At 37.5% G+C, this 19,494-nt stretch overlaps 1 protein-coding gene across 1 annotated transcript in view; it reads left to right on the plus strand.

The window, feature by feature from the left end:
- Positions 1 to 19,494, plus strand: part of CSMD1 (CUB and Sushi multiple domains 1) — a 2,074,981-nt gene that overhangs the window by 345,629 nt on the left and 1,709,858 nt on the right. The window contains exon 2 of the mRNA XM_033177634.1: positions 7,337 to 7,553. Coding sequence (XP_033033525.1) covers positions 7,337 to 7,553 — 217 coding nt within the window. The remainder of the gene's footprint in view (positions 1 to 7,336; positions 7,554 to 19,494) is intronic.

The following is a 19,494-nucleotide window of genomic DNA, read 5'->3' on the forward strand; positions in this document are numbered from 1 at the left end:
CATATCCATGAGGTTCCAGTTCTGACTTATGGTAACCTCACCTTTCCCGGAATGATGACCCCTGTCTAGAAGGAAAAAGCAGAGATGCCAACGTCCATAGGAACAGCATGTAGGAGAAAAATTAGCTTCCCATAAAGCAGGGAATATTAAGTCTAAGGAGCGTTTGACAGTCAGGCTGCTGAACAGGATTGAGACAATAGCAACTCTGCTCTGGGCATTTAAAATATCACTTGCATCCTAATGTTTTAAGTAATCACTAACCAGAGAATAGATTTATAGTTCTTTCAAGTACCACTAGTTTCCCTGCTTCCACATGACTGTGCACATAGATTTAATTTGTCCCACTGCTGCTACCTTCCACACATGCACACAAACTCACCCACAGACTTCAACAATGGACTGTCGAGTAGTAGCCACTATTCTAGAAATGGGCATATAAACAAGCTGATCATTATCTTCACTCTTGGAAGGTTTACATTTTAGTATAGAAACAGATCATCAATGAGTAAGCAAGTAAATAGGATATTTTCACAAAGTTATAAATGCTACAAGGGAATAAAATAGAGTGTAGGGGCCAGCCAAGGTGGCTCACACCTGTAATCCCAGTACTTTAGGAGGCTGAGCTGAGCCCATCACCTGAGGTCAGAAGTTCGAGACCAGCCTGGCCAACATGGTGAAACCCTGTCTCTACTAAAAATACAAATATTAAGTGTGGTGGCCTGTGCCTGTAATCCCAGCTAATCTGGAGGTTGACGCAGGAGGATCGCTTGAACCTGGGAAGTGGAGGTTGCAGTGAGCTAAGATAGCACCCCTGCACTCTAGCCTGGTGACAGAGACTGTCAAAAAAGAAAGTAGGGCGAAGGGTAGCATGTAGTGTTGGAAGGGTGTTGTTCATTGAGGTGTGAGTGTCTGGAAAGAGTATACTGTATTGAGACCCACATGAGGTCTCAATGAAAAAAATCTGGGCAAAGCTCATTTCAGGCAGCTGGACGCACACGTGCAAAGGGCCTGGGTTGGGAACAAGCGTGGTGTATTTAAGGGAAAGAAGTGACACTGACCAGTGAAAACCTCCCTTTTCCTTTTGGAGCGATACAAACCTGGTACTCCTGGTTCATTTTCGGCGTAAGAGCTCCCTTCAAGGCCTTGCTCATGGGCAAAGGGTTCTACAGTGAGAAACCGATTCCTTGGTTCTCTTTCAGGCAAGCTGCCTCTGGCTTTTTTACTTTTCTTCTTTGCTCTTGTAGTGAGTAATCTCCCATAAGTGTTTGGGATTAAAACCCAACCAAGTACCCTAAGGCGCTGAGCGAGAGCGGCTGATGTCAGTGGGTCCGGTGCTCTGAGCATCATCATGCTTTCCAAGCTTCCTGCAGGGCGTGGTGTTCCTGCAAAATGCCGGAAGACTTGGATTTTAAAAACCCTTAATCGAAATCCCCGGAAGGGCACTTTACATCATGGCCCTTCCACGATTAATTATTTTCCCCATAATGCAGACCCTGGAATAACCCAGGAAACTGGAGAAGATAATGCAGCATTTAATGCATAGTTGATTTGTTTACAGTTTCAAACAGCGCTTATCTGATCAGGGAAAGTTCCACTTCCTTCAGCGAAATCTGAGGCCTCTCACTATTTCAAATTCCAGAGCCACTTAGACATCTGTCTTACTCCTTAGCTCTTCAAGAAAATAAAAAATTCATTGAAGATCATAATGGACCATTTTATTTTTTCTTTATTTTATATGTTTTACTTGAGTTGCTTAATAGCTACGTCCGATAGGAGTAAGGCATTGTTTAGTCTTGCAGAAAACCCAACAGGTGTACAATATAATTTGACCACAAAAAATGTCAAAAATGAAAGAAGCTCTGGAGGTCAAAAATCTGCCTGTCAGAAAGTAATCAAATTCTCCTTTACACAGTAATTCATATAGACATGAAAACCATAAATTGTCATTTTCACAAAATGGATATAGTAAAGGGATGGACCCTACCACTGAGTGTGATAAATATGTAAAGGTTTATTTTTCCACCAATGATGTTTCAAAAATGAGCCAGTGTGGTGATCTGGGCTTGTTGCAAACAGGATAAAAACCACAAAGGCTGTTTTTGATGTTTATCTCCAGTGAGACATACGGTTGAGATGATAATATAGGTTCTGCCCGGATTCTCTTTACACACAAATCTATATACTCTTTCCAATGATATCAGGCCCCAGAGTTGGAGACAATATACATTCCCAAGTCTTTTTATCTCCAGACTGTTCCTCCACAGCCCTGTCCATTATTTCTCAAATAACTCGTTTCCTTGTTTGTAGAATTTGCTATAGAGTATCATTTCCCTGCATGGCAGTCTCCACATACAGAACAGTATAGCCCACATCTTTCTAAGTCACTAAACCCAATTGCATGTCAAAATCTCTCTGATGGTCAAACATTTGCGCTCAAAGGTTTTGAATAGCAACACCATTCTCTCATCATAAAGCATCAAGTAACTATTTTCACAGTTAGCAAAGCAAAGTCTAAGCCACAGCCCACTTCAGAGGCTGTGCATGAATTAACTGAGGGAGTACAACGTATTTGGCACACCGGTTTTTACATGTTATGTCCACCTCTACTACTTTCTGATAGTGACCGTCCATCCCAGGATTGAAACAGCAGTTTCATCCAGGTGTGGAATCTAGGAAGGTATTTGTGATACGTTCACTCCTCAAGTGCTCACAGAGAATCAGTTTGGATCACAGATGAATCATCTCAGCTGCTACCTTCTTCTAGGAAAAGTATGTGCCACTGCTATACAGCAGCACAAATTACAGAGCAAGAGCTCAGGAGAGGAGCCAAGCAACTGTTGAGGGGTATTCAGAATGGAGGGGTTAGTTCATCTCAGAAATGATGAGGGCATGGGGCCGTTTTCTAAGCTGGGTATTTCTGAGACAGGCTTTCAAAGTAGAAAATTGTCATAGGACACAGTGAGCCCTGCCTTTGCTGGAATGTGTTTGCCAGCCTCCAAGAGAGGCACTGCTGTATAACCAACTGTCAGCTCCATGGCTCTCTGGGGCCCAGGGCAAGTCTTCCTGTAGGCTCCTTGCCGAGCAATTGCCCATCTTGCAGACCTGGACCTTCACAGGATAGAGAGTAGCACCTACAGGCTGACCAGGTCACCTCTAAAGCTAGACACTTCCGAGACCAGTTCTCATTGGCTCTGGCAGGACTGGCAAGTATTTAATCCAAATCCAGATTGTTCACATCTTGCATGTCAGGTAGTATGGCAACATTAAGTGTGGATTAGAAAAGTGTTCAGCAAAATGTTAGCAATAATTATTTTTGGTAATCAGACTATGAGTGATGTTTATTTTTCTAAATGCTTCTTAATACTTTTACTTTTTTTTCCTACAATGGGCATTGATTTGTTTTAAAGAAGGGCAGAAGTTAGAGTCCCTACATATCTAGAGTTTCCAAATGTCTGTGTTTACTCACCATTTTATTTTGTAGTCTAAGGTATTTATTCTGATATACATTAGGATTGGATCACCATACTTGAGGTCTGTAATGTAATGGGTTGTCCACTGTGTTTGTTCGTGGTGATATAACTGAGTTTGGTGGGACGGCTCTAGGCTTTGGTGTCAGAAGATCTTGATTCATTCCTGGAAGACTTTGGCAATTTACTTCATTTCCACTTGTTCTTCCATCCTTGTAAAATCATGATTTGTGGCTAGTTAGATGTTCCACAAAGATTATATGTGAAAATGTAGTTTGAAAACAGAACCTCATTCCAACAGTATAAGACAGAATTAAAAAATGACTGAAGTTAACTCTGTGTATTTAAGGTTGTGGTATTAAGGACTCATCTAATGAGTAGAAATCTGCAAAAAAATTAACTCTGTGATTCTTCTATATCTAACATTCTGCTGATTAGTTTAGATAGGAGCCAGATGTTTCGTATGTTATTATTTAAGTGCCAGATGATTTAGATTCCAATCGCTTAAAATTATGGCATGTGTTCAGGTTTTCTCTTGGAAATTTGTTTGAATAATACCAGCAAAAACATCTGTATACACAATGTTGCATGCATATTTCTCTGTGATGTGTATTTTGGTATCCATACCATTACAGATGTGTATTTCAGTATATGTGTAATTGCATGCATACCAAAATACTCATCTCAGAGTGTGTTCATATATTTCTGTGAATATATATGTGTGTATATACATATATATACATATATATGACATTGAAATCAATATCACTGGGAAAAATACACACATATATACTTCTTTTTTACCATTGATATTGCCATTGGTATTGATATTTTATTTTAAGGTGACTTCCAGTATCAGTTTATGTAGGAAGAAGACCATTAGACCTTTTTCTTTTTAAAACAGTAATTGAGTTTTCAATCCCTGTAAAATAACTTAATTTTTACTAAAACATTACAATTATCACAGAAATTACAGATTATTTTATTGCCCTGAGGAAATACAAATTAGAAAGGTACTTACAAGGAATTCACGTTAAACAACATGTTGAAATGTGATTATGTTTGTGGCATTTAAAAGTTTGTCCATTAAGAATATTCAGTTAAAACAATACCCTTGTTGGAAGCTGTAGTTATGAACAGCATTTACATCAAGCTTAGATGTACATCGTTTAAAAAGAAAACATGTATAGAATATTTGTGCACACTCTATAGTAGGCAGGGGCCCATTGGAGTATAAGATCCAAGAGAAAAGAAGAGTACCATATTTACTTTAAATCTAGATTCTGTATCTTTGTGGGTTTTAGGGTTTTCTCTTCTGTTCCACTGGCTATTTATCTAGGCTTACACCAGTCAAACACTGTCTTAATTACTTTTATGATAAGATGGAGTATTAAGTTGCAGACCAAATGCACCAGATTCTGTCTTAGGCATACATACTTTAAAAAATTCTTGGTTGTTTACATTGGACAGCCAAGGATGATACTCAGTCTGCTAAGAACTGTTGAGCAGTTTCCAAAATTTCTAATGGGCTCTGGAATGTCAATGAACGGATCGAATGTGACTCATTCAGCAACTGCACTGTACTGATTGGTACCCTAAATGCAGCCGAAATGTTATTCCTTGAGGCAATCTTAATATCTGTGAATCTGATTCAGCCTGATGGGTCTATAACAGTAACTACTTTCCAGCTGACGTTTTTCTGTTGAACTGATTTTTCTTTTTTCCAATTTACAATCAAGTCTTCACTTTTTTTTTGATTTACTGTTAAGCAAGAATTACTCGTAAACCAGAAAAGCTGTTTTCTTTAAAGACCTTTCAAAACCCCACAGCTTTAATATCTACTTGTTACAGTGTTATTGTTAGACTTAAATTTAGTGGAAAATGGGCTTCTTATTAGTTCTCTGGTTTTAAACTCATAAATCCCTTTCATTAAATCTTTTTATTAAGATTTAGCCAACTCCCACAAGCATTTGATAATATTACTGTGAATGATTTAAGCTCACTGAGGTCTACTATTATAAAATACTTTTTAAGTATAAAATGTAGTTGAAAATAATTTTCTGTTTGTACTTTAAAAATAAAACTTGAGGTAATACTTGTATTCAAGTACTTATACTACATGCCACAATCTGAGTACACCCAGGTCCCTTCAAAACTTTCTCAATATTTTTTAGTGTCAAAACATTTAAATGCATTTAAAGCACATTAGTGGGAAATGGGCATATTAAGAAGGTAAGAAACATAGACAGTTTTCAGGAGCTACTTAACAACTAACCTCAGACAAACAAAATGTTGGAAGGGTTTGAGCGGGTTATCCTGTTCCCTTATAGGATAGTAATATTGACGGGCTACATGAGCAGACTGTGTTGATGAGAGCACACTTACAACGGTCTGTCTGCCCTGTTCTCAGATTCTGCTCTTCTTCTTTCAGTGGGATTGGCCCAGGCATGGCCATCACAGGCAGACTGTTACAGGTAACTGAGCAGAAAAAAGAAAAAGAAAAAAAAAAAATTAACCACAGGGACAAAATTAGCATGGCATGGAAAGCTTGTATGTGGGAAGTAATGTGGGAAGGGGAAGGGCTGCAACAGGCAAATAGGGAATCATTGTGCAAGGTAGGTGGATGAAGATCAGGAGAAGCGGAAATGAAATGCCTCGGTGAGGTTGAGAAGGCAGGCATTCGGTTTGTCTCGTGGTAAAAATACAATAGGTGGGTCAGGTGTGCAGCTGTTACTAATCTCTGAGAGCTGTTCTTTCAGCGCTCTGTTCTTGCAGGAAGCCTGGGGCCTGCAATTTCGCAAGGGTTCTGTTCTTTTGGAACTACTCCAGAAGTCTGGGAATTGCCTGAGAAGTGCTTTGTTCGAATCAATAACACAAAGTCTTTGGGGGCAAAGGCAGAATGAAATCAGTTCCTCAGACACTGTTCAGTAGCTTGAAGGTGGCTTTGTGGCACTCAATTGCCATGCACTCCTCATCATTTCCCATTGTCATGTCAGTCCTAAACCCTCAGGGTAATCCCAGTTCCACCTGCCAAAGGGAAGTTATTATGGGAAGGCTGAGTAAAATGTGCGATGTCCTGCAGTCCTGCAGTCCTGCTTAGGGATGGCTAAAACACTTACTGCTCATTGCAACTCTGAGCCTTTTCTTTAATTGGTCCTTTCATTATGTGATGCACTTTCCTTTCTCCTCCACCTCCTAAGTCCTGCCTGTGTGATGGGTAGACATCAATAGTGAGGATGTTGTATTCCTCATTTTGCTGAGTTGCTCTTTCATTTGAGTGTCATTTAACTTACCTTGTTTTACGCCTTTTATTTTCAATGTAATAAGCTTCCTTTATGCATGTGTTATTCTTCTGCCCAGTAAGACATTTGCCAGCACAGGCAGAGATCAATCATTGGCATACTGACCATTTTTTTTCTAACTATTCTTATTACCACATATTGCAGGTATGTGGCTATGCAAACACGTGTGTGTATATAGTTTTATAATGCTTATTTTTCTTAGTTTCCACCAACAAAGAATTTAGGGTGGAATGTTTTAAGCATGATACTACATAGATAGTTGGCACCAAATTTGTTCCCCATGAATTGAAGTTTGATATTGATGAGGCTGTATTTAAAAATGACAGGAAAAATAATTTCCCTAAACTTCTAATATGAGTTACCAAATGTTGCATATTTTCTTTCCTTTTAATTTGTTGCACTTCTCTATCTTTCAGAACTGCAGAACACTTACTATTTATCCTTCAATATTTGTGCAAGAATTATAAAATGTTACAAAAGTTGGCTAAAGTGGTTAGAAATTTTAAAAATCGCATATTAAAGATGGCCAGAATAATATGCTTTGTGTGTCTGTGTTTTCTCTTCCAGGTCAGAACTGTGGAGGCTTAGTCCAGGGTCCCAATGGTACTATTGAGAGCCCAGGGTTTCCTCACGGGTATCCGAACTATGCCAACTGCACCTGGATCATCATCACGGGCGAGCGCAATAGGATACAGTTGTCCTTCCATACCTTTGCTCTTGAAGAAGATTTTGATATTTTATCAGTTTATGATGGACAGCCACAACAAGGGAATTTAAAAGTGAGGTAAAGTATCAACTTTTTATGTTATAGTTTAGTTAGTACTGTTTGAATACTTAGATTCTGAAATCCAGTTGGAATTAATATTTAAATTTTATTGTGTCCGGAGTTGGTTCCTTCTGGTGGATTCGTGGTCTCACTGACTTCAAGGATGAAGCCGTAGACCTTTGCGGTGAGTGTTCCAGCTCTTGAAGATGGCAGGGAAACAAAGAGCGAGCAGTAGCAAAGTTTATTGTGACGAGCAAAAGAACAACCTTTCCACAGCATGGAAGGGGACCCCAGCAGGTTGACACTGCTTTTAGGCCCTTATTTGTTCCCTCCCATGTTCTGTTTCTGTCCTATCAGAATGCCCTTTTTTCAATCCTCCCTGTGATTGGCTACTTTTAGAATACTACTGATTGGTGTGTTTTATAGAGTGCTGATTGGTGCATTTCACAGAGCACCAATTGGTGCATTTTACAATCCTCTTGCTACAGAGCGCTGATTGGTGCATTTTTACAGAGTGCTGACTGGTGCATTTTACAATCCTCTTGTGAGACAGAAAAGTTCTCCAAGTCTCCACTCAATGCAGGAAGTCCAGTTGGCTTCACCTCTCATTATCAGAAAAGAAAAATACGGTTACTATAAGAAAACTTGAAGATTATCGACTTGTGGCAAATTGTGCATACTTTTTCTATACTTAAAAATTTAAAAATTTTTATTGAAAATTATCACTGACTTCGTTTATAGATATCAAATTGTTCAAGATCTGTGAAACAGAGTTGTCAAGGTAATTTAAATAAAATTATAATACACCATTGTTTTCAAGCAACTATGAGTTTGAGAGAAAAAGAACAAAGATAAATGCTTGAGTACAATTCAGCTAATCAGAACAAAATGAACCCTTACGTTGTCAGCGAATATATTCAGTGAAAAGAACATAGGAGGTGGGTGAGGTAAGAACATTCAGGACTATTGCATTCTTTGGAGAATTTGTGGTTTAGACAATAATGGTACAATCTATTCATAATTGGTTTTCTCTTTTGATCTATAGTTTTTACAATGAAGAAAGCAAAATATTTCCTGGGATGATTTTAAATTATATTTTTTCAGTTGTCAACAAGAAAAAATTGTACCTGTACAACTATATCTACTTTTTGTTTTCAATTTGGCAAAGGAGGAAGCAATATCCCTCTCAGAGAAATCAGACTTTCTTAACAAAATTGATGAACTTATATAGATTACTGATGTTAATGCCGACAGTAATACACACAAAAATCATATGCTTCATTTATTATTTTATGGGACGAGAAAAAATCTCCACACAAAACACAATTTTATGTGTACATCTAATTTGTAATATTTATGTCAATATATGTTAACTACATAACAAATATGTCAAATATAAAATTAATATATTTTCAAATATATTTTATTTGAGTTTTTTCACCCATTTTCAAATACAAAACACCCAGTTATTTTCTGGGTCATCTACAGTATCTATTATCTATTTTCAGAAGCATTTTTACCTTCAATACATTGTAGAATGGCCGTCTTTTTTCTGAATCAGTTAGGTAAGCTTTCATCGCTCCTTGTATTACATTTATGGTCTTACATGTGAGTACTTGAACAAATTATGTACATATACAATACTTGATAATTTGATGTAGGCTTTCTTAAATAATTTATGCTCTTCTAAATGTTAGTCACTTTTTTATTCTCAATTATAGATTCTGCTAGGGTATAGTAGCGTATTATAATTGTAATAAAACCTGCAGAGTTATAAAAAAGAATAACATAATCCATTTTATTCAAATACCAATGTGTGTGACCCTACATTAAAAGTACCACTTAACCTTTCCATTAAAAAAATTCCTGTTAAAAGTATGCACTCTTAAAAATATTTCTATTTTCTTTCTCTCAGTATTTTTATTTACTCTGTTTCTTTCACATATAGAAAACCTGTCTTAATATTAATTTGATTGACAGGTATGTCTTTCAATAAAGTATTATCTCTTATGGTTTTATGGTACTATTATCATTTTATGTTAAATATAAGACAACATTCTTACCATCTTCAATATTATAGCAGGATCAACAGTGGAAATGTTAAGTTAGAACAATTAGAAACATCATGTTTCATTTTGGAGTTTCAGTGAACAGTAAATCAATTGATATCCGTGCCTCAGCTTTATTGGTGAGTTATAGGTACAACACAATGGTTTTTTCTTTCACTTGCTGGGTTATGTTTAGTGGAGGAAGCAAGGGAGGTTGAGAAGAGACTACTTGGGTTCATATGAATCACTAATTACCGACAATTTTTTGTTTGAAAAAGAGAAAAATATGTCATATTTCTACCTGCTTCTTGTCCTTGGAGTTAGGATGCTGCTTTCATCTTGATATTCCATTTTATATTTCCTCCTCCTATCCGCATACATAGAATGCCGTTTTGAGGAGATCTGAGGAGTGCAGAGTGATTTCTTTGGGAACGGTTTAGAGTACTGTAATACAAGTTAGAAAAACACTCAATGACTACTAAGTGCTGCGGGTCTCTACTATTACAAAATGTGAAACACAGAGATGTGAAATTGGAATGGGAATGTTGTCAGGGAAAACACCTGAGGAGGTGTTTTCTCTTTCAACATTCAGACTGAGTTGTTGGGGAAAGTAGTTATAAATAGTAGCAAATTCTAATTAATCGGGAAAGGGAGCACTCTAATGCTGTTTGTTTCCCATTGTGCCTTGAAACAGTTGTTTATTTATCCAACACAATTAACTAGCAACACTTAAGGCAGCTCTAGAATTCAAAGGACGAATTGATGGGTGCTGACGAGTTGATGGGTGCAGCACACCAACATGGCACAAGTATACATATGTAACAAACCTGCACGTTATGCACATGTACCCTAGAACTTAAAGTATAATAAAAAAATAAAAAAAAAGAATTCAAAGGAAGGATACTTTTGTGGGAGGATTGATGTAGGAGCTGCTGATCCACTGAGATGTCACAAAAGTTATTACTTAGAGCTGTCTTGGTGTGTTGTTGTTTTATTGTTGCACAAAAGCTATTTTTAGAAGTTGAAAATGTGCACTAACTAAAATACAAAAGCAGTTGCTATGTTAAACAACTTGAGCATTTTTAGTATCAATAAATTTCTTTCACATAACCACTGGAATTTTTTTTTTTTCCTAAATAAACTGAAGAGGCAGATTTAATCCTCATCTGACAAAACAGAATATATCGTTTAGAATTATTGATGCTTACATTGTAACTGGAACTTTAGTCAGAAATATAGTTTTATATACCTATGTAAAAATGTTTAAAGAATTAATATACCATTTATATTATCTTGGATTATTTCTTTAGTACAAACACACCAACAATATATACATGGTTTGTGCCCCCATCAAAAAATTAAATTTTAATGATGTGGATATTGAGAGCTGAAATGAGACTTCTCTTGGTAAGCATAAGGAAGAAATTTTAACTCAGAATTCAAAATGAGAAAATCTGATCTTTGCGTTATTTAGAATTAAAGCAGCTCATTTTTAAAAAAAATTTTTTAATGAACTGTCAGGTGGTTGCTGTTTTAAACAGCTGAACTTTATTGACTCTACTTCCTCTTGCTTCATCAGTCTCCACCAAGTTCCAACCCTGTGGTCACCAAATCCCAAAATGATTATTTTTTAACATCTCTTGGGCTGGGCATGGTGGCTCACACCTGTAATCCCAGCACTTTCGGAGGCTGAGGCGGGTGGATCACCTGAGGTCAGGAGTTTGAGACCAGCCTGGCCAACATGGTGAAACCCCATCTCTACTAAAAATACAAAAAATTTAGCTGGACATGGTGGCAGGCATCTGTAAGTCCAGCTACTCGGGAGGCTGAGACAGGAGAATCACTTGAACCTGGGAAGTGGAGGTTGCAGTGAGCAGAGGTCATGCCACTGCACTCCAGCCTGGGTGACAGAGGTAGACTTCATCTCAAACAAAACAAAAGGAAAAATAAGCAAACAAACAAAAAAATCTTTCCATTAACCATAACCTGTTTTGATCCTCATAGTAAATGTTCCTACAAAGCCTCCTGTTCTGTCACAGGCTGTCCTGAGCATCCGCGTAGACCAATGCACGATCCTTTTCTGCTCCAGGTTCCCCTCTAGGGAACACTGACACATCTGCTGCTGTCCCAGCCCTGGTTTCTATCTCTGGCAACATAAACAGTTTTAGTACCCATGACCCTGAAATTCAAGAAACTCCATGATCGGCCTCCAAACTGCATTCTGGGCTTCAGTCTCTCCCGTTTGTTCCCTGAAAAGTTTTCTTGTTCAGGTGTACAGATCTGTGGGTTACTCCTTGACCTGACCTTACAAGAGAATGTTGTCCTCTTATTCCTGGCCTCTCCCTCTGCTAGTCTAAATATGCATCTTTCAAAACTCAGTGCACATTATATTTATTTCAGGAAATCTTCCCTAGGCATTCCAGACAGCAGCCCACGTACATTTTCTGTGTGTGTGTGAACTCCTGTAACACTGGCCACCGACATACACTTGGAAGCCTGTGCTCCTTTGAATTCACACCTGCCCTGAAGTTGCCTCCCACTGGGGCTTGAATATCTTCATACATTCAGATGTCTAATAGAACATAATCCTCTGAGGGCAAGAAATGTGCCCTGAATGTGTCTTCTCCGGTGATTACCGATGTCTTGACTTTATTTCCACCCCCTGCCGAGACGGAGTTTCACTCTTGTCCCCCAGGCTGGAGTGCAGTGGTGCAATCTTGGCTCACTGTAACCTCTGCCTCCCAGGTTTCAAGCAATTCTCTTGCCTCAGCCTCCCAAGTAGCTGGGATTATAGGTTTGTGCCACCCTGCCTGGCTAATTTTTGTATTTTTAGTAGAGATGCGGTTTCACCATGTTGGCTAGACTGGTCTAGAACTCCTGACCTCAGGTGATCGCCCGCCTCGGCCTCCTAAAGTGCTGGAAAATAGCTTGACTTTCAAATCATCAGTAAGAGTTCGTGGGGCAATTCTGAATTACAGTATTCCTGATTCAGGGCCACTCGCCACTGCCACTGTGCACAGAACGCAGCATTACTTAATATAACTCTCTCTTAAATGAGCGTGAGTTAACCATCCCATGTGGTGACTGATAATTGGTACATGTTCTCTAAATCTGAAGTTTTGTTTACTTGTCCTAAGTCAGGAAACAGTTGAAGTTGACATCAATTTCCAACTGTGATACAATTACAATATCAAAGTTCTAAGAGAAACTCCTTTGGAAGTCAGAAAGTGAATAAAGGCGAATCTATGAAGGGAAATTTTGCCACTCAATATAGAAAATCAGGATATATTATTTCATGATTATTGTAAAATACAAGGCCTAGCAAAATAGCTTTGGCATTAATCTCAAGTTCCTCGCTCTTTCTAACTTTAACAAGATTACCCCTAATTTTCTGCAGTGCTGATAATGAAGAGGTTAGAGGTGAACGTGATAGGGCTGTTAAAATCAGAAAATCATGAATAAGTGTTGTTGAAATAGAATAGGTTTTCCAATTTTCTTAAACTGTAATAATGCTTTTGAATGCATTAAATATTTTTAAAAATAATTTTACTGTGTATGGTTAAGGTACACACCATGACAAAACCTACCTAACCTAAAATATATCTGGTGATATTTAGAACTTATGAATGTATAAGGGCTAAAGAAAGGGTCTCAATTACATTAGGGTCATATTTGACTGGAGACCTAGCATTGCCTAAATTCTGCTTTTCTGTCTCCATAGTTGCTATGAGGTCCTAAGGTAGTCATTCACAGATCAATGGACTGATAAAAAAAAAAAAAAGCAAAAAAGCAAGGTATCATTTTATTTTTAGCTTGGCTGGTGACTAATGCCTGGTTAAGACTCTGATAATCACAGGACGAAGCCAACGTCAAAGTTTTTATAGGGACACTAGCCTCATATGAACACCACAAATGTCTTGACATCTTATCGATGGCATTGGGGCAGCCATGCAGTCAGTACTGAGAGAGTGACCAGCACATATGACCTGCACAGGGTGAGGGCAGATCCCAGAACCAGGGCCTGGATAGTTCCAAGGAAGTAGCAGTGGAAGAGCTTGTCACACAGAGGTGACTTCTTAGCTGGAGCACAGATGACAGGTCACAGAAACCCATCAGTGCTTAGAACACCGGTTCAACTTAGGATACTTGAAATGTTAAAAAGAAAGAGATTTCTGAGACTAATTTGAATTTATATTTTAAATCCATCTTTTTTTTTTTTTTTTTGGACACTGGCATATTTTATTTTATAGTTATTGTACCTTCGTGAGGGCACCAGAGGTGGACAGCAGAGGTGTTCCGTCCACCTAGATAAACCTATAATGTTCCCATAATTATGTGATTTTGTCACTATTCTACCTACAGATTTTAGGATGATGAAATAAAATGCAATTTTCCTCAATATATCGTTCAAATTGATCTTGGCAGCATATGCTTTAAATTAGTGACCCCCAGGTAAGCTCAATCCTGCTTGGCTAAGTTTGAGTGTTTTTGTTTTTGTTTTTTGTCTTTGTTTTGTTTTTGACTATTTGCAGTTGTCTAGAAGAGAAGAAGACCAATTAATTCGGAGATTCAAGGGTGAGATTGGGGTCTCATCATGGATATACTTAATTCTCTCCTTCCCTAAGTGATATTAATATGCAGCCTTAGTTGAGAACAACTCTGTGTGTGTGTGTGTGTGTGTGTGTTATACTCTTAGTTGTTAAGAAAAAGGATAAAGTGACTAGTAATTAGAAATTCCAGTGATAAGAAAACATGTAAAAGAGATAATAATGATGTTTGTAGTACTATGAGGAAGTTTTGGCGGACATGTGAATTCTGAGCACTACCTCCTCATGCTGTGGTGGTGTGTTTCATGGCAGCTAAAAACGGATGGTTAATTTCCATATTTGGGTTTTTTTTTTAAAGCATCAAAACCATACTAATATGGGCAGATAAGTCTTTTAGGCATTCATAAATATAGGTGTGTGGGAAAGTATTCAAATACTGTAGTTGGCTAGAGAGAATGAGCTTCCTGGAACATTTCTCTTACAAAGTTAAAGACTAAGGAAAAGCATTCAGACAAGGATATTTTCTTGATTTGGTCATGAAAATCTGAATGTTGACACTATTTTATAAAATAATAAATCTAGTCTTTGCTGTTTGTAGCAAAATGAGTATGTTAGATCACCAATGTAAATAGTAATATGGAAAATAAAAATGTTAAAATATTGTCTGAGTCTCTTTCTAGGCAGGACACATAATTTAGAAATCACATATAAAACTGAATGAAAAATTGGACTTCCTAAAAGTTAACATTCCAATGGCAAATGACAGATTAAGTTAAAATATTTCTAATAGATATAAAAGACAAAGAATTGTTTTTCTTAATTTATAAGATGCATTTCTAGAGCTACAAGAAAATTTTAAGTAATCCTTCAATTGAAAAGCAGGTGAAATATACATAAGGAGGCCAAATACGATAGATTTGTGCCAGTAAATGTATTTGAACCAAGTTAAAACAATGCAGTATAATAGCTCACCATTCTGAATGGGCCCACCTTAACATTTTAGTAACAGAGTTTTTGAGGATATTGAAAAAATGTTTTCATGTCTTCTTGGTAGGATATTAAATTGCTGCCACATTTTTGTATAGACATTTTGAAAATTTTCTCGAAGAAAAGTACAAGCTTTTTCATTCAGAAATTCTAGCTAAGAATGTATTCTACAAATATATGTTCATCTATGACAAACCATGTGTAAAAGAATGCTTTTGGTTTCATTTGGATAATGTTTGAAAATTCAAGGATGTCTAGGTGTACAAATGGAGACTATCAATAACTATCACTAGTTAAGTAAATTATAGTATCTCGACAATACAAATTACCATTAAAAACAATAAATGAGATTTTATTTGTGGATCTGATAAGAGCTCTCACATATATTTTTCATTTAAGAATAAACGCAGTATCCGAGTGTCCAATTTCTTCCAAGGTTTTATTCTCTTTTAATAAAAGGTGTGTAACAACTCATAATAAAACACCATCAATGAATTTCTAGATGATGGTGGAAGCTCAGAGATTTCCTGATCTATATATAATTTTATCATGTTATGGTGATTTCAGTAGGGGCTATGGGAAGCTCATAGAGGGGTATCTAACTCACCTGAGGGCTCCCAGAGGACTTTTCACCACCCAGTGTAATGTTAACCAAGGTAAAAATACTGCCTTAATCCAGAAAAAGCAGGCCATTTTAGTGTCCCTGGCAGGCCACGTGTGAGGAGAACATTTTTTTTTTTTTAACATTTTCTTTTTCCTGTGTGTGTTCTCTGTCCTTGAAATTCTCATGCTGAATTATATCTATGTTTATGCCTATCTTATGTCTCTCTCTGTATATGTGTATATACTTTTATGAGTGTGTACATACTGATACTTTACATATATATGTGTGTACGCACACACACATAGAAGTGTGTGTGTATATATATATGAGTGAATAAATTGGACTTTCTAAAACTTAACACTCAAAAGGCAAATGAGAAATTAAGTTAAAATATTTACAGTAGGTATGAAAGACAAAGAATTAGTTTCCTTAATTTATAAGATGCACTTTTAGAACTACAAGAAAATTTAAAAAACGAACTGCAAGAAAATGTTTAAAAATCATTCAATCGAAAATTGGTATTGTGTATTTATGCATATATATGTACACACATATAGAAGTATATATATGGTATATATGTATATGTATAGGCTTCTATCAGCCTTTCTCCACTGGGGGTGATTTTATGTCCCAGGGCACAGTGGCAGTATCTAGAGACTTGTCTTTTTATTGTCGCAGGGGCTAGATAGTTGCTCTTGGAATCTGACAAGTATAATCCAGAGATGTGGGTCAAAGTCCTGAAGCACACAGGATATCTCACATGACAAAGAAGTGTGTGCCATACACTATCAGAAACGCCAAGGGTGAAACCTTTGATTTATAGCAGTATCTGCAATTGTCTATAGTATTCCTATACTATTCCTATGTCTGCCTACATTATTTTTCTACTCAGAGGCCCAAGATTAAAGAGGTAAACTAGAACCGGCTGAGGGGAGTGACTGTTATTTTTTTGCGGGGCAGAGGCAGGCAGCAGAGGCTAGGGCGTCCCAGAACAGCTGGAGTGACCAGGAATGGGAGGTGACATTGGGCATCGTGTCAGGAAGTGAGTTTCCACAGTAGTAGGCATAATCAAATTTCATGAAGAAATCACTTTAGTAATTAGTTTACATTGTCTTTCAAAAGGAAATGAAATAATTATTTAATCTGTCATTTCTGAGAAAAAGAAACAAAGGGTCAAAAATCTGTAAGATTTTTGTAAGATTTTGACTTTGAAAGATTTGACAATAACATTGTAAGATTTTGACTTCTATTCTTTTTTTTTTCAGGTTATCAAATCTGCAGATGCAGTTTGTTAAAATAGCTTAGTGGGAAACCATTCATATTCATATGCAATAAAGAGCTATAAATAGATTTCCCAGATTTTTCAGGATTTTAAATGAGCTTTATGTGGATGATCAAGTTTGAAGCTGAGTGATCGATTTTTTTCTGTTTAAGATTTACCTTTTCTTCTTTCTCCCATCCTGCCCATTTTAAGTGATTGAACAGCAAATGCTATTGCTGATTTATCCTTTCAACCCCTAGAGTAGCTAAGCATTCAGAATAAACTAGTGAGTTTTCATTGCATAATATTAGTTGAAATCTTGAAATGTATAGTTGCTTACTTAATAAGTTCAAAGGGAGTGAATGCTATATACAAAATATGTGAGTTAGTCACTTTTAATTCACAAAATTTAAAAAAGGAATAAGATATTACTTCAAATATGAAGCAATTACTTGCTTTACCACAGTAAATACACTCACCTGCTCGCCTATCCCTTTGCAGAGAAATCTGATGCACTTTGTTTATATTTGAATGTGCTAAAAACAATACAGAATCAAAAAGGCAAATTTTTAACTCGATTTTCTTCTTGCTTATATCGTTCTTGCTTAAGTCTTAGAAACTGCAGTATTAACTGAAGCGTAATTCAGAACTGTACACAGGGCTTCAGGTTTTGAGATCTAAGTGAATAAAGCCTTCAAATCTTTTCTTTGGGGCATCCTGGAACTGAAGAGTAGGTCAGGGTGGGGAGACGTCTTTGCAAGAGGTGGAGTGAAGCCCACTGCAGAGCATTTCCTTAGAATCAAGCTGGTGTCCTGCCCTCCCACACCCTGCCCTCTATGGTCCTGACCCTGATTGGATTTCCTTGGCTCCATGCCCCAAGTCTAGCTCTTGTTGACCGCCTCCTTACAACCACTTGAAGATCAGACAATTTTCTCTCCACGTTATTTTCAGCACAACTTTCCAAGCTCAAATGCTGTATTGATCTCACACTAAACCCTCAAGCAGAAGGTTCAGAGTTACAGCTGTTGTTGGACTACTACTTCCTTCCATATACTTTATAACCAATATCTGCTGCTTTTTCCTTTAGAAATCACTAGCAAAAAAAAAAAAAAAAAAAAAAAAAAAAAAAGATGTGTGGCTGGCTCCCAGCTTCAAGGAACAGTCCCCGCAATGAACAGGGAGTATGTTCAATTTGAGAGAATCGGAGAGGAAGCAGAAATAACACAAGGGATTGCTTCATGCAGGCTGTATCCTCTCAGCCAAAAGAGGAAAATTGAGCTAAAGAAAACTTTGGCCTTCTGAAAACTTCCTAAAATAGCTTTCTAAAGGAGATAGCATCTCAGTTTCTCACGGTCTATTCATGAATCCTTCATGGCAGTTTTTCTCTGATTGTAATGTCAATTCTTACAAGTCCATGAGAGTCCCATCAAAATATACCAAGCATGGCCAGACGTGGTGGCTCACGCCTATAATCCCAGCACTTTGGGAGGCCAAGGCGGGCAGATCGCTAGAGGGCAGGAGATCGAGACCAGCCTGGCCAACATGATGAAACTCCATCTCGACTAAAAATGCAATAATTAGCCAGGTGTGGGGATGCGTACCTGTAGTCCAAGCTACTTGAGAGTCTTAGGCATGAGGATGGCTTGAACTTGGGAGGCGGAGATTGGAATGAGCTGAGATCGCACCACTGCACTCCAGCCTGGGTGACAGAATGAGACTCTTTCTCAAATATATATACACCAAGCCTGTCTTGAATATGATACGGATACCATAATCATTATGTTTTGTTGCTTAAGTTTAGGGGTTTTCACATTTTTTTAGATTAAATATTTCTAAAATGCAAATGCACAGGATATGTTGTGACTTTGTATTTGCTTGTGTATATAGTAGAACCGGGAGAGCCAGGGAAATCCTACTTCGGACTAGAGATGGTTCAGGTAGGGAGGAAGTGGAACATACGTCCTTTACAACGGTGGATTCATTCAGAGTATTTACTGTGATTGTGCTCATAAATGTAGACTCATTAAAACAAGGCACTCTCAAAGAGATGACTGCTTTAACATGCAATGCATGCTTCTTACATGTGGTTGTTGAAAGGATCATTTACATTTTGCATGGAAACTTGACCCTCTGATGAGACTTTTGAAGACATCCTCAACTTCCATCACTCTTTTTGGCTACGTCCAGTAAAGGAAAATCAACTGGCATTCTAAGCAGGTGACTTGTGCTTAAACACCAGAAGGTGAGAACGTGCTGTGTAGATGAGATTGTCTGTGGGTCTCTGTATCTCCCTCCCATATGACACATTCCCATCCTCACGTTTTCCCTGGCATGGTCACATCGTGGTTCTCTTCTCATCTGTGGCATCCTAGTTTGACCTGTCCAATTAAGAGAACACTTTGTCTTTTAAAATGTGACTGTCATTCTTCCCATTTTCTCATGATCTCTGTGGTATAAACAACAAGCAAACTGAATAGAATAAAGTGATGATAAACTCATCCATTCAAAGAGT

This window comes from Trachypithecus francoisi, unplaced genomic scaffold (assembly GCF_009764315.1).
Source record: "Trachypithecus francoisi isolate TF-2019V2 unplaced genomic scaffold, Tfra_2.0 Contig01558, whole genome shotgun sequence".
Taxonomy (NCBI): domain Eukaryota; kingdom Metazoa; phylum Chordata; class Mammalia; order Primates; family Cercopithecidae; genus Trachypithecus; species Trachypithecus francoisi.